Consider the following 16,439-nt stretch of genomic DNA (forward strand, 5'->3'; position numbering starts at 1 on the left):
CCGCTTGCTGCGGTTCGGGTGAGTAGCCTCTATCTGGTTCAGTCACAAAAGCACCCGAGTTTGCTGTCTGAGTAGTAGCTATATAAGCCATTTTATATTGATTGAACACGCTATTTATAGACGAGAATCAGTTAAGAAAATTTCTGCGATAAAGAAAAGATTTACGTCATTAATTCTTATAATACTTAACAAAATATCACGTGATAACAAGGCGTGGTTTAAACCTTTTTCACACTTATTTCTGACGCGAAACATACAAATTTTACGTCAAAATGCGATTGCGAAACAGCCTCTGTCTGCAGTTAAAATGTCAACAGTTTAAAATCACACAACCGGGGAAACCGACTAATGTTCAGACCGCGGTGTTTTGAAACATATACAAAAAAACGGATGTAAATAACTTGACGCATAAAAATTGGTGTCAACGATTTGAATTTTGCAAATTCGCTGCAAATATTATGTGGTTGCAAGAAATCTACGTAACGGAATTTTACCGAAAACTTTCCGCTTATCGTTTGCACATTGGCTGCAAGGAGTAACGTAAACATTAGAATATGGTTACAAAGAATTTAGGCCATAGATTTTTACTGAAAATTTTCCGTTACGACACATCGATTAAAACAAAAATTCTCTGTGTAAACACAATATGACAAAATGGCTTCTACATATCAATAGCTGCTTTAAGTTTATTATTACATAATTCGATTACATATTATCATGCCTGGCCAAAGTAATTTATATTTTTGTTTTTCATTATTAAAAAGGTTTTTATTTCCTGAAATAGCATTTTATATACAGATAATTCCTAGATCTAATATTTCAGTCAACCCCAAAAATGAAAGATTTGTAAGGTGAAAGTGCAAGTAAAAAGATGTCCCTGGAAGTGTTAAGTAACCTTTAAATCATTGGTAAAGCTCTCTGCATCAAGTCTACACCAATTTTGCCAAGAAACAGCTTCAGTTTCAATCCCCACTAACAAACCTTTGTTTAAGAAAGTCAGAGTAAAGGTAATTTCCATTTTGTGTTGTACATTCAAAAACATTAATGTATACCAGCACTTCCCAACCCGTTGCCGATGGTTTCCAGGTACCGAACTCGAAAATGTTTTTTTCAATAATCTTTTACAACGGCTTAGCTAATTGAGTCCGCAGTTATTGAAATATATAACAACTACAAGGCTATTTAACAAAAACGTGCAAGTAGTTCAGGAGAAATATTGGTGTACCTAACATTTTTAGTATTGTCTAGTGTCGACAAACGAGTCCAATCATCTAACGAGGAGAAACAACTAGCGATGAACTCGTGGAGCGTATTTGCAAAAAATCATACAGATATGAAGAAGTGGACAAACATTGAAATGTGTAATTATTCTAGACCGGTGGTTACTGTATATTTACCCCGCATCATTTCACAGAATCGTTCGTGATCGCCGCTTAAAACTGCACATAGTAAAATAAACAGATTTGAAAAATCATATCCAAAATCGCGCCATTGATTGAATCATAGTTCTAACAGGCCGTCTAAAATACCCGGAATGCGATATTTTATTGAAAGATTTTATGGACTACGTATACTACATTTATTACGCACCACATTGTGCAATTTTGGAAAAAAATATAAATAGTTTCCTGCTTTATTACACTCTGATTATGGTTTTGTGCCTGGTTTTTAGCTATTTTCAATTAGTGCTTTAACTGTGAGTTTAATAAAATAAAAACCAACGGTTATGTGTTCCAGTGTTGGTTGACTACAAAAACTAAGCCTACTTACAAATAACAGTATTATTGTTAGCTGGTTTTTACACATACATTTTGCGTTTCGTCCTTAGTACTAAAAAAGAGGCCGAACGCTGTATTAAAATAAATAATTTTATTAATTACTACATTCAAATTATGTCCGTGTTGGGACGTTCCTTGTTTTATGATTGACGATTAAAAATCAAGCAATATATCCACCGCACAACGCAGTAAATTAAATACGTGATTTGAGCACACATATTTGTAGTGGTTTAGCGTGCTATCTATTGATTCGAACTATATTTGCCCCTATGGCTTCGTTGTATCCCATAGGACTCCAATGGTCCAGCCACAAGATCGAAATGAGAGCAACATCGATGTCGAAATATCACACATTTCGGAATAAGACTAAAATGGGACTAGGACCTAATACTCGTAATAACGTATAAACGAAATATGTCCTAAATACGTCTGAATAAGACTTAACTTGCAAGAACCAAGCCTATACAAAATTTCACCTAACCCCGCCCCTAAGTACATCACAAACCCTTCTAATAATTTTAACTCTAAAATAATTTTCTAACCCTAAACAGGGCCAAAAAATCGATGTCAAAACAGCGAAGCCTTAACGGCACCGTTCCATCTAGGGTGCCCAAGCGTCGACACCAAAACGGCCGATGGCCCCTGTTCGTCCCATACCCTCTCCCTTCAGTTTCATACGTTATTTTGGCCATTAAACGCCCTGTTTCGATGAATTTAGGACTTTTTCCGGCGGGTATGTGTCTTATTCAGGCGATTTAGATGTTATTCTGTCGTGGGTATTAGGCCTATTGCGTATTTGGCTTTATTATGTCGTTGGTCTTCATACTATGGTATTATAGATTTTTCTGCTTAATGTATTTTTGCTTTGTAGTTATTATTGTATGTTTCCATCTGATTCCTATGAAAACTGTCCTAAATGGTGCCAAGGTGTAATGACTGTTAGCGATGGATACAATCGTGTTTATACTTTTAATAGCTTGCGTTACTACATGTTGGTCACCTCGGACAAAATTCCGACGTCAACCTGGTTTTAAAATGGCCATATTTTAAAAAAAAATCCATCTCTTTTAGGTTTTAATACTGTTAGCAATGCTGCATTGAGGCATTGTTTTAACTACGTGTGACGAAACGAAACTAAACAATTATAGTTTGTTCAATGAGAACATGTTATTGACTTGCGTCTAAAAATATTGCTATTCACAATATTTGTCAAAAGTTAAAATGCTTAGTATTAATGCACATTTCAACATACTAAACCATGCATGTTAAAGATTTTCATCCTGGCAGCTGCACAGCCGACAATTTTCTGCGAGAGCCTGTGGTTTTTTTAATGCTCATATATACGTCTTAAGTATACCGGTACTCAAAGTGTACTTCAGTTAAAAATGAGCAACTTTTACATTTGTAGAAGATATAAACACAATGATACTTGTACAAAAACTGTTTGTTTACATTTCGTACTTTGTCCGTAATTTTAATTTTGCGCTGACCGTTGCAAAGCTGACTTTTTCCAGGTTCGTACCTTTTAAATGCCTATGATGCGCGCTAAGTACCAACGAGTTTTTTAAGTTGGAAAATTAAAACTTAAACATTTGTGAAAGACATAAAAACTGAGATTGTTGGTAAAACAACTGTTCGTTTAACTCTTTTCGTTTGACAGTAATTTGACTGCGCGTTAAAGGTCGCAAAGCTGATTTTTCGCACATCTTCGTGCCTTATAAATTCTTATGATGCGCGCTTATTACAGAACAATTTTTCAAGTTCGAAAATTAAAACTTACACATTTGTGAAAGAAATAAAAACTGAGATGTTTGGTAAAACAACTGTTCGTTTAACTCTTTTGATTTGACAGTAATTGCTATTTATTGCAAGCGAATCGTGGCTGGTTTGCGACGCAAATTGAATTAAGCCTTTTCGAAGCGGGTGAGTTACTCATTCGCGTTTCATAAAATGGCTTTTAATGGTATCCTTTTTTAAGCGAAATATTGCCATAAGAAACAGGATATTGGACATAAAATGCCCGGAATAGTACTAAAACACCGCTTATAATTTGGTTATTTATAGCTTCCATTTACAATTGCTGGAATTGCATCAATTTATAATCCTATGGAAATCGTGTCAACTTTATAGAAGCACCTACTCAAATATAGGTTGATGTGCAACTTATCAGTCACTTGCAAGGCAGGACAAACTGAGTATCGGTGATTTCAGTTGTATTTAAGAGCTTAAAGAGCGAAAAGGGAAAGAAACAATAAAACGATAGGAAGACCGCAAAATCTCCGTCGGGTTTAGGTTAAGTGAGAAGTGGTTTACTTGTTTAAACAAAGGCAAGGAAAATGATTTGTTGTTTTGTTGCTGACGTTCTAGTATTCATCATCATCTTCCTCTCCGTCACCTTCGACTGAATCCAGTCCAACTTCCTCGTAATCCTTCTCCAGAGCTGCCAGATCCTCGCGAGCTTCTGAGAATTCACCTTCTTCCATTCCTTCACCAACATACCTAAACACAAATCGGCCAATAAAGGGATAATTTATATTAAGACGCTACTGTAAATTCAGCAAATGTATCTTACCAGTGGACGAAGGCACGCTTGGCGTACATCAAGTCGAACTTGTGATCTAAACGAGCCCAGGCTTCAGCGATGGCAGTTGTGTTGCTCAACATGCAAACTGCACGCTGCACCTTTGCCAAATCACCACCAGGAACAACAGTTGGAGGTTGGTAGTTGATTCCAACCTTGAAGCCAGTTGGGCACCAATCCACGAACTAGAAATTAGGAAAGTTTAGACAATGTGGAAAGCATAAAAAATAAACTGTGTTTTAATAATTACCTGGATGGTACGCTTAGTCTTGATGGTTGCAATGGCGGCGTTGACATCCTTAGGGACGACGTCACCACGGTACAACATGCAACAAGCCATGTACTTGCCGTGACGTGGATCGCATTTCACCATCTGATTGGCTGGCTCGAAACAAGCGTTGGTGATCTCGGCAACAGAAAGTTGCTCGTGGTAAGCTTTCTCGGCCGAGATCACTGGGGCGTAAGTGACCAATGGAAAGTGGATACGTGGGTATGGCACCAAGTTGGTTTGGAACTCAGTCAAATCGACATTGAGAGCGCCATCAAACCGCAGAGAAGCGGTGATTGAAGACACAACTTGGGCGATGAGACGGTTCAGGTTGGTGTAAGTTGGTCGTTCGATGTCGAGGTTTCGGCGGCAAATGTCGAATATGGCCTCGTTGTCGACCATGAAAGCACAGTCGGAATGCTCCAGAGTGGTGTGGGTGGTTAGGATGGAGTTGTATGGCTCAACAACGGCGGTTGAAACCTAAAACAAGGAAACGTTATATAAACTGTCCAGAGAAAAAAATGACAATAACTATGAATTCTGTTTTACCTGGGGTGAGGGGTAGACAGCAAACTCCAACTTGGACTTCTTTCCGTAGTCGACTGACAACCTCTCCATGAGAAGAGACGCGAATCCGGATCCGGTTCCTCCTCCAAAGGAATGGAAGATGAGGAATCCCTGGAGACCGGTGCACTGATCGGCCAACTTGCGGATGCGGTCGAGGACCAAGTCGACGATTTCCTTTCCTGAAACCAAACCATTTATTAGTTCACCTTCTAGTAAGCAGAAAAGCAAATCGTGCAGGCAGCAACTCACCAACGGTGTAATGTCCACGAGCGTAGTTGTTGGCGGCATCTTCCTTGCCGGTGATCAACTGCTCGGGGTGGAACAGCTGGCGGTAGGTTCCGGTGCGGACCTCATCTGAAATTAACACACGATTAGGTATATTCGGTAATCACGGGTGAATGTCATGTTGATGAGTAAAACAAAATAGGTGCCCATACAGTCTTCCTAGGTGTGTGTATTAAAAGTATGCACTATTGTTTGTTTTCGAAGCAGACATCTAAGCATTATGCATTTTAATTATTTTTTGTTTTTTGGTTAAATAACGTAGCCTTTATCAAAGGGTGTTTAGTGGACTGTATGTAAAGGTGGTTGTAAAACTTCATGCCAAGAAACTTTGCATTTTGAAACTTTAGTAGTGAAAGGATATGGAGTGGCACACAACGTAACAGTCACCGTGATGTTGTTCCATAGTACAGTTCGAAATTTCCCTTATTTGCCCTAATGCTGGCAATCAGACCTGCGCAACAAACGATCCGGAACGAAATGATAACTTTTGTGCCGTCAAATGCTTACGAAATCACCGAATTTCCCAAGTTAGTTGTTACTTGTGAATATGTTAACGTTGGAATCTGTTAAAAATAAATGAAGCCCAGCCTGCTAGAAATGCGACAAAACGTCATTGTTGGCAACCGAAATTAAAGAAGCCAAAAGCGTAACAGGCAATATTAGGTTAAGGGAACGCTTCGCAAACTTCTCAGTTTGCGACCTTTTGTATTAATTTAATTACACTTTTTGTGAATTTTTTGGTTTGAACGATGTTAAAGTGAATATTAAATAAGTGAGCTTAGCTCTTTCGCTACCTTCTCAGTGAACAGTTTTCCCATGTGCGCAAATCTAAAAGCGTTATGCATATTATGGCATGTTGCATCGCGTGACTAAAACTCTGTGAAAGCAAGTAATATGCGAATCTCTTTTGTGTGCCTAATACGTCACGTATACTTTTAAATAGAAATTTTTGACACTTAAAACCAAAAATTCATTTTAAAAAAAAGTAGAACTAAAGCGATTAAATTCCCTTATTTCTTTGCTTGACACACAAGGGAGGAAGTAAACTAAAACCAGGTCGCCGTTCTTTGTTTAAGGAGGCCAAAACGCGCCGCGTGACTGTGACGTCATACCCACGAGTAGCGGAAATAAATTTAACATGCTTGAATAAGCTTTGCGTTACAGCATAAATTCAAGTTAATGTTTAACCTTTACTTGTCGAAGCTGCTTTCAAACCACAGCGGAAATTGATCAACCCTGAACATTTATCATCCAACTCAATGTCAAACCTGTAATAATGAAACCCTTACAAAGTATAATTATCTGCGGAAAAAAGGTTATTGTGAAAATAAAACATGTTTTATTCACTAACCGACAACAGTCGGTTCCAAATCGACGAACACGGCTCTCGGCACGTGCTTTCCCGCTCCGGTTTCACTGAAGAAAGTGTTGAAAGAATCGTCGCCGCCGCCGATAGTTTTATCGCTGGGCATCTGACCGTCGGGCTGAATGCCATGTTCGAGGCAGTAAAGCTCCCAACAGGCATTTCCGATTTGGACTCCGGCTTGGCCGACGTGGATTGAGATACATTCACGCTAGAAATGTTAAAGACACATTTGCACCCTAAGTTATTGATTGGGGTTTCATTCGCACGGGATATCTATATCGCAAACCGAAGCCGTGTTATAAAGCGGTGCTAGGAACCTGGACGCTTTTAGTCAAGTTTTGTTAAGGTATACAACACAGCATAAAAAATATAATGCAGAAATATTCCCGTAAGTTGATTTCTGGGCGCTGGTCTACAATCATAGCACAGCGTTAAAACAATTATTAAATCAACGCACATTGTTTTGGGTTTTTCGGTTAGTGTTTGGGTGAGTCAAGTATTAATATTTAATAATATTGATTAACCTACCTAAATCCAAACCCTAATAACGTCGATTGTGGTAGGATTCTAGACCAGTGCCGATGTTTGCATTATTGGCGATTTATTTTCGACAATCCCCATTTTAGCATCAAACTTTGTTAAAAATCGCCAACGGTTCAGTACTCGCAACTTTGCGTGAACAAAACGTTACTTGAATCCTACTTTTTCGTTCGGTGCGTTTATTTTGCTAAAATTATTTGGGTGCGAGATAGCGTTTGAGTTGGTCAAGTATTGTTATCATATTTATTTCTTCCTTGAAATTTCAATTTTAACAACTCGTTTTGGTACTGTACATTAAAAAAGTGGTAGAAAACCAGCGCCAAGTATTTGCATGTTTAGATTTCGACATTTTATAAGCGAACATTTCCCATTTTGCGTTAAAATAGCATCCAACTTTGTTAAAAATGACCGTTCAACACTTGATACTTTGTGTGAACAAATAGGCGGTGAAACACCAGCAGCCATTATTAACGCCGCCTAGATAAGTCTAGAAGTGTACTTTTTAGCTAGCTCTCAGTAACTGTACACCGCAAAACAGTTGTTTACCTACGACGAATAGAGTTAAATCAACCTTAAAACTTACAACACAAGTATTAGCAACAAAATAAAGCATACCAAGTCAACGAACCATTATTCTGAATTAGTAAATCGAAGATTTTCAAGCAAATTTGCGCAGAGGAACGAGACACAGCTTTACGATGTGACTTCACCACTGAATGTGCGGAAAACTCGCGAGTGTTTGTCTGATGTGTCCGGGCGACTATGACGTAATAGTAAACAGTGTTGTTTCGGCCCTGATTGAACAAGATTTAGGTAACTAAGGCTTTTGATTGGTTGTTATTTGTTCTAAATTAGATAATGATATTGGTTGGAAATTATTTGAACGTCACGCAAGTTTTATTTGTTTTTCGGGTAATGCGCGTTTGGAAAGACCTTATTTATCATTCCTGGGGTTTTAGGGTTACATATATAACAAATAATTTGATTTGCCATTTGTCAAATGTTGCAAATAATACCATTAGTTGATAATCACGTTTCGTTTGAAGCTATTTAGTTATGAAATCTGTTAAGTTATGTGGAAATAACTAACTCTATATAACTGTTGAGTATACCTTGTGTAGTTAAGTGACCAATAATAACCCACAATTAGCATGTTCCAAAATTGCGCCTGGGGTTTAACTTATCAAACATAACCCTTGCACATTTCTTGTCCTCTTACTTGTATCTATTTCTATTCACAGATATGGTTTAAGACTTCGGAGTTGTGCCTAGACTTGATTACTGAATGTAGATTTCAAAATTGGATATATTAAAATATTTCAGACTGTGCCCTGAGTTGCGAGCTTTAGAGATGAAAATACAGGACGAAAAACAGTTAAACCTGATAATAAAGTTACCAGGTTTTGTTAACAGGTGACGGCTTTTATAACATGCAATCAATTTGATTGTTATTAAAATTTCGTCAAATTTACTTAAAGGGGCAGGGTACCATTCAATTTCCTACAGGACAGGTTATAACAAAATCTATAAGTCAAAATAGGTTGTAGCACAAAAGGCTTTTGTAGGGCTGTCTGTGTTTTATCCTTAAGTACAAGTAAGCCAATATTACAAACAAGCTGTGATGGAAATCAAAGGGTAAACCTACTTTACGGCAATAAAATAATAGTGTCAAAACGCAACTGGAGACCATTATTAGCGGTTTATTGGATCAACATTGCAAATATGAAATAACAGTAAAACATCTTGTCAGGTAGCTATCAATCATCATCATTCAGTGCCATGCCTGAACCAGGCTTCGGCTGCCATGAAACACTGTTTTCTCCATATGTTACTATTTCTTGCTAATTCAAAAATATTCTCTGCTTTGATGTTCAAAAAGTCCCTCAGTTGATTTATAAGCATTTTTCTTTGTCGTCCAGGTGCACGATTTCCACATATTTTGCCACACGAAATTATGAATTCTTGTTTTTGGTGTCTGGTTATATGGCCGAAAAACTTGAGTTGTCTAAGTTTTATAGTGCTTAACAGTGATCTCTGTTGATTGGTCTGAATCAGTACCTCTTGATTGGTTTTATGGGACGTAAAAGATATACGCTGCATTTTCCTCAGGAACCACATCTCAGCGGCACTCAGGTTGTCAATCAGTTCCTTTGTGAAAGTCCAACTTTCACACCCGTAGAGAAGAACAGGCCACACATAACTTTTAAGAACTCTCACACGGGTATTTACATTTAATTTTTTGTTTGTCAAAATTGACTTGAGATTTATAAAGCAATTTTTTGCCTGTGCAATTCTGGCTTTAATTTCAGATTTGGACCGACCATCATCTGTAAGTATACAACCAAGGTATCTAAATCTTCGGGTTTGTTTAATTGGTTTATCTGAAACTAGTATATTACATTTGTTCACACCTGCTACTTTGGCAATTACCATATATTCTGTTTTATCTTCATTTAAAGCCATTTCCATTTTCACACTTTCTTCTTCCACTGTTGTTACCATATTTTGAAGCTCCTTCTCGGATGTTGCAATAAGTACCGTATCATCAGCGTACCGAATATTGTTGATGTTTACACCACCAACTTTGATCCCTTCTAAGTCAGCTATGCTTCTTAAGATGATTTCGCTATATAAATTGAAAAGGTCTGGAGATAACACACATCCCTGTCGGACACCCTTTTCTATGGTAATAACTTCGGTTTCGGAGTCTCCCACGCGCACCACTGCATGTTGGTTGTAGTACAGGTTTTGAATGATTCTTAGATCCTTGTCATCAATGTTGATGTTTTTTAGCATCTGTAGCATCTGCGCATGATTGACCCGATCCAAAGCTTTCCTGTAGTCAAGAAAGCAAACATAAAGTTTTTGTTGCATTTCGATTGCTCTTTCGCTGAGTATTCTCATCACGTATATCGCATTTCGTGTCCCTTTGTCAGTCATAAACCCATATTGTTCTTCTGCAATTTCTGCATTAATTTTGTTTTTCATTCGATTCATACATATTCTTAGCAGTAATTTAACAATATGGCTCATAAGGCTTATTGTCCTATAATCTTTGCACTCGATTGCTCCTGCTTTTTTTGGCAGTGCGACAAAAATCGACTTCCGCATGTCTTGAGGAATTTGACCAGTGTTGTAAATGCTATTTATAAGAAGTAGAAGTAAATTGATTCCAATGTCATCCAAAGCCTTCAACACTTCTATTGGAATTTCATCAGGACCAACCGCCTTTCCATTTTTCATGCTAGCCAGGGCTTTCTCAACCTCACATTTCATTACTTCTGGCCCAGTTAGTGGTTCTTTAAACATAATTGGTGGGGCGTTTCTTGTTGGATCACTGTACAGTTCCTGGGTGTATTCTCGCCAACGATTTTTAATTTCCTCTTTTTGAAACAAGATCTTTCCGGTTTTACTCTTCACGCAGCCCGATTTTATCCAGTTTTCCTTCTTTCCATTGAGCTGATTAATTTTTTGGTGAGCTTCTTTCGCGCTGATATTAAAAAGCTTATCTACCTCTTGACATTTTTGATTTAGAAATTCTTCATAAGCAGAGTTGCACTTTAATTTAATACACCTATCTAATTCCTTGTACTTCTTAAGATTTCTTTTGGTTCTGCGCCTTTTTTCCAGTAAACCTCTTATTTCATCTGTCATCCAGCTTTGCAAGTTCTCTCTCTGGACTTTCGGAAGGTTGTTTTCCATTAATATTCTCAGTGACGTTTTGATTTCCTGGAATATGTCTTCTGGCCAACTCTGTTTTTTGTCATGCAGGTTTTTCAGTGCATTACCCATTTCATGTTTCAGTACTTCCTGTATTTTTGCATTTTGACAGGCGGCAACATTGTATTGCAGTTTTCTTACCGGTTTTCGACAAATCTTTAGTTTGGTATAGATATTTGCGACAACAGGTACATGGTCGCTCGAGCAGTCAGCACTTGGATAAGTCTTTGCATTTAAAACACTATTCCTGAAGCGCCTTGAAAGAGTATGAAACCAACGCCACGCTCATGCTTGCTTCCTCCAGACCATATGATTTTAAATCCTTGTTTAGTAATTTCGCCTTGGTCTGTCCATCTCATTTCAGATATGCCAAGAATATCAATTTTTAACCTCTTCATCTCCAAAATCACATTTTCCACTTTTCCTTTCTGATGCATGGTTCGTACATTCCATGTTGCAATCCTTTTTAACTTTGATTGGTTTCGACGAGTAGCTGAATGACGATCGGGTATGACCTGACGAACATCATGATCCCTACCGAGCGAGATAACTGCTCCTGACTGGAGTTGGTTACCGTTAACGCTGTTTTCGTTTAATTTTTTTCTATCAGTGTTCATTCATGTTGACTAGGCAAAGAATTACAAGGATGGTTTGCCATTGCCTTTCCTTGCCGACCCCTGCATTTAGCCAGCCTAACTGTTTCCGTCCGACACCACGAGGAGGTATGCAGTAGGACTTGGGAGTGTTTTCTACGAGAACAAACAACCCCCCATTTTTTGACGGACAGCTATCAATAGAAAGGTTTAAAAAAATGAAAAATGTGCATGTAGCCATAGTCTAAAATTAGTGCTTTAACTGTGAGTTTAATAAAATAAAAACCAACGGTTATGTGTTCCAGTGTTGGTTGACTACAAAAACTAAGCCTACTTACAAATAACAGTATTATTGTTAGCTGGTTTTTACACATTTTGCGTTTCGTCCTTAGTACTAAAAAAGAGACGAACGGTGTATTAAAATAAATAATTTTATTAATTACTACATTCAAATTATGTCCGTGTTGGGACCTTCCTTGTTTTATGATTGACGATTAAAAATCAAGCAATATATCCACCGCACAACGCAGTAAATTAAATACGTGATTTGAGCACACATATTTGTAGTGGTTTAGCGTGCTATCTATTGATTCGAACTATATTTGCCCCTATGACTTCGTTGTATCCGATAGGACTCCAATGGTCCAGCCACAAGATCGAAATGAGAGCAACATCGATGTCGGAATATCACACATTTCGGAATAAGACTAAAATGGGACTAGGACCTAATACTCGTAATAACATATAAACGAAATATGTCCTAAATACGTCGGAATAAGACTTAACTTGCAAGAACCAAGCCTATACAAAATTTCACCTAACCCCGACCCTAAGTACATCACAAACCCTTCTAATAATTTTAACTCTAAAATAATTTTCTAACTCTAAGCAGGGCCAAAAAATCGATGTCAAAACAGCGAAGCCTTAACAGCACCGTTCCATCTAGGGTGCCCAAGCGTCGACACCAAAACGGCCGATGGCCCCTGTTCGTCCCATACCCTCTCCCTTCAGTTTCATACGTTATTTTGGCCATTAAACGCCCTGTTTCGATGAATTTAGGACTTTTTCCGGCGGGTATGTGTCTTATTCAGGCGATTTAGATGTTATTCTGTCGTGGGTATTAGGCCTATTGCGTATTTGGCTTTATTATGTCGTTGGTCTTCATACTATGGTATTATAGATTTTTCTGCCTAATGTATTTTTGCTTTGTAGTTATTATTGTATGTTTCCATCTGATTCCTATGAAAACTGTCCTAAATGGTGCCAAGGTGTAATGACTGTTAGCGATGGATACAATCGTGTTTATACTTTTAATAGCTTGCGTTACTACATGTTGGTCACCTCGGACAAAATTCCGACGTCAACCTGGTTTTAAAATGGCCATATTTTTTAAAAAAATCCATCTCTTTTAGGTTTTAATACTGTTAGCAATGCTGCATTGAGGCATTGTTTTAACTACGTGTGACGAAACGAAACTAAACAATTATGGTTTGTTGAATGAGAACATGTTATTGACTTGCGTCTAAAAATATTGCTATTCACAATATTTGTCAAAAGTTAAAATGCTTTGTATTAATGCACATTTCAACATACTAAACCATGCACGTTAAAGATTTTCATCCTGGCAGCTGCACAGCCGACAATTTTCTGCGAGAGCCTGTGGTTTTTTTAATGCTCATATATACGTCTTAAGTATACCGGTACTCAAAGTGTACTTCAGTTAAAAATGAGCAACTTTTACATTTGTAGAAGATATAAACACAATGATACTTGTACAAAAACTGTTTGTTTACATTTCGTACTTTGTCCGTAATTTTAATTTTGCGCTGACCGTTGCAAAGCTGACTTTTTCCACGTTCGTACCTTTTAAATGCCTATGATGCGCGCTAAGTACCAACGAGTTTTTTAAGTTGGAAAATTAAAACTTAAACATTTGTGAAAGACATAAAAACTGAGATTGTTGGTAAAACAACTGTTCGTTTAACTCTTTTCGTTTGACAGTAATTTGACTGCGCGTTAAAGGTCGCAAAGCTGATTTTTCGCACATCTTCGTGCCTTATAAATTCTTATGATGCGCGCTTATTACAGAACAATTTTTCAAGTTCGAAAATTAAAACTTACACATTTGTGAAAGAAATAAAAACTGAGATGTTTGGTAAAACAACTGTTCGTTTAACTCTTTTCATTTGACAGTAATTTGACTGCGCTTTAAAGGTCGCAAAGCTGACTTTTCGCACATGGTCGTGCCTTATAAATGCTTATGATGCGCGCTTATTACAGAACAATTTTTCAAGTTGGAAAATTAAAACTTACACATTTGTGAAAGAAATAAAAACTGAGATTTTTGGTAAAACAACTGTTCGTTTAACTCTTTTCGTTTGACAGTAATTTGACTGCGCGTCAAGGTCACAAAGCTGATTTTTCGCACATCTTCGTTCCTTATAAATTCTTATGATGCGCGTTTAGTACAGAAGAATTTTTCAAGTTGGGAAATTAAAATTTACAAATTTGGGAAAGACATATAAACTGAGATGTTTGATAAAACAACTGTTCGTTTAACTCTTTTCGTTTGACAGTAATTGCTATTTATTGCAAGCGAATCGTGGCTGGTTTGCGACGCAAATTGAATTAAGCCTTTTCGAAGCGGGCGAGTTACTCATTCGCGTTTCATAAAATGGCTTTTAATGGTATCCTTTTTTAAGCGAAATATTGCCATAAGAAACAGGATATTGGACATAAAATGCCCGGAATCGTACTAAAACACCGCTAATAATTTGGTTATTTATAGCTTCCTTTTACAATTGCTGGAATTGCATCAATTTATAATCCTATGGAAATCGTGTCAACTTTATAGAAGCACCTACTTAAATATAGGTTGATGTGCAACTTATCATTCACTTGCAAGGCAGGACAAACTGAGTATCGGTGATTTCAGTTGTATTTAAGAGCTTAAAGAGCGAAAAGGGAAAGAAACAATAAAAAGATAGGAAGACCGCAAAATCTCCGTCGGGTTTAAGTTAAAAATAAAAAGTGGTTTACTTGTTTAAACAAAGGCAAGAAAAATGATTTGTTGTTTTGTTGCTGACGTTCTAGTTCATCATCATCTTCCTCTCCGTCACCTTTGACTGAATCCAGTCCAACTTCCTAGTAATCCTTCTCCAAAGCTGACAGATCCTCGCGAGCATCTGAGAATTCACCTTCTTCCATTTCTTCGCCAACATACCTAAACACATATCGGCCAATAAAGGGATAGTTTATATTAAGACGCAACTGTAAATTCAGCAAATGTAACTTACCAGTGGACGAAGGCACGCTTGGCGTACATCAAGTCGAACTTGTGATCCAAACGAGCCCAGGCTTCAGCGATGGCAGTTGTGTTGCTCAACATGCAAACTGCACGCTGCACCTTTGCCAAATCGCTACCAGGAACAGCAGTTGGAGGTTGGTAGTTGATTCCAACCTTGAAGCCAGTTGGGCACCAATTCACGAACTAAAAATAGGGAAATAACTATGGTTTATAGAAAGTCAAGACACCTAAAAGTAATAAGACTTACCTGAATTGTTCGCTTGGTCTTGATGGTTGCAATAGCGGCATTGACGTCCTTGGGACGACGTCACCACGGTACAACATGCAACAAGCCATGTACTTGCCGTGACGTGGATCGCATTTCACCATCTGATTGGCTGGCTCGAAGCAAGCGTTGGTAATCTCGGCAACCGAAAGTTTCTCGTGGTAAGCTTTCCGGCCGAGAACACTGGGGCGTAAGTGACCCAACAGGCGTTTCTAATTTGAACTCCAGCTTGGCCGACGTGGATTGACATGCATTCACGCTGTTATGAAATATGGATAATTCCACATAAGTCGGAATATGTTTGAATTAAATTTTAAATATAAATAAATTGCGCCAGTGTTATATAAAAACAATACAATTTTATATTGTTTTTAAACGGTAGCGTAAAATGCCACGCTCACCATTTTGATAGTTGATGTGGTTGATCATAGTAGAATATACAAACAACAGCTTTGCAGACCGAGACAGGGTTTTACAGCAATTTTACGAGCTTTATCACCGCTGAACTGTTAAGGCGTGAGGGAGCCGTGTGGGTTATATATCGCGGGCGGTTGCGAAACTGGCGGGATCTTTGCGTTTTTCGCGTGGCGTAATACAGCAAACAGAGGCTTCACGCCGCGCGCGCTCTCGAGTGCTATTTTGTTGATGGAGTTTTGACAATTCAGAGCTAGACGAGCGCATCCTTCAATCTGATTGGTCGACTTCGCGCGGCATCCCGACGTGAAATTGTTGCAGCATCGCGCGACCTACTCACTCCATGGCAATACCAATAAAGCCTTTCAAAGAACCCGCGTGGAAGGACTACGCCTGACTGATCGCGCCTTTTCATACCGAACAATGCCACGGGTGCGACACAAAAACCGAAAGGCGAATGTAATTTGGCGAAGCTGGTCAAACCTTACTGTAGTCGGCCGCCCACTCGGATCTTCCGTGCAAAGATAATGTTGACACAAAGTCTGATATTTTCAGGGCTTGTAAATAATGTGTTCATCTCTCTGGGTTACCGGGTTCTATTTAATGGGCGTGGGGAGATTGATGTGTTTACCGGCAACAGTTTAAATATTTGTAAAGTAATTCGTTTGTAAAGAACGACAAACCACCCCCCATACTTTGGAATCACTGCAACTAAGGGGCGATAAACTACGACTTTTTGCGTCGGATATTTACCG

The 16,439-nt window shown here is 38.2% G+C and overlaps 1 protein-coding gene and 1 pseudogene across 2 annotated transcripts; both read right to left on the minus strand.

Annotated features, from left to right (window-relative positions):
* Positions 1 to 3,974: 3,974 nt before the first annotated feature.
* Positions 3,975 to 8,129, minus strand: LOC146146686 (tubulin alpha-1A chain-like). Of its 2 annotated transcripts, none has more exons than XM_083387048.1 (7): positions 8,014 to 8,129; positions 6,831 to 7,053; positions 5,444 to 5,548; positions 5,177 to 5,373; positions 4,610 to 5,107; positions 4,351 to 4,544; positions 3,975 to 4,277 (listed from the first exon to the last, which is right to left on the minus strand). In XM_083387048.1, exons 1-7 carry the CDS (start codon positions 8,014 to 8,016, stop codon positions 4,142 to 4,144), a joined length of 1,356 nt encoding a protein of 451 aa, XP_083243174.1. In that variant the 5' UTR covers positions 8,017 to 8,129; the 3' UTR covers positions 3,975 to 4,141. The 2 variants fall into 2 exon arrangements, with proteins under 2 accessions (XP_083243174.1, XP_083243175.1); XM_083387049.1 differs by having other exon boundaries at positions 8,001 to 8,093.
* Positions 8,130 to 14,693: 6,564 nt separating this feature from the next.
* LOC146146687 (tubulin alpha chain-like) lies at positions 14,694 to 15,760 on the minus strand (annotated as a pseudogene).
* Positions 15,761 to 16,439: the final 679 nt, after the last annotated feature.

This window comes from Ascidiella aspersa, chromosome 4, assembly GCF_963924565.1.
Source record: "Ascidiella aspersa chromosome 4, kaAscAspe10.2, whole genome shotgun sequence".
Lineage (NCBI taxonomy): Eukaryota > Metazoa > Chordata > Ascidiacea > Phlebobranchia > Ascidiidae > Ascidiella > Ascidiella aspersa.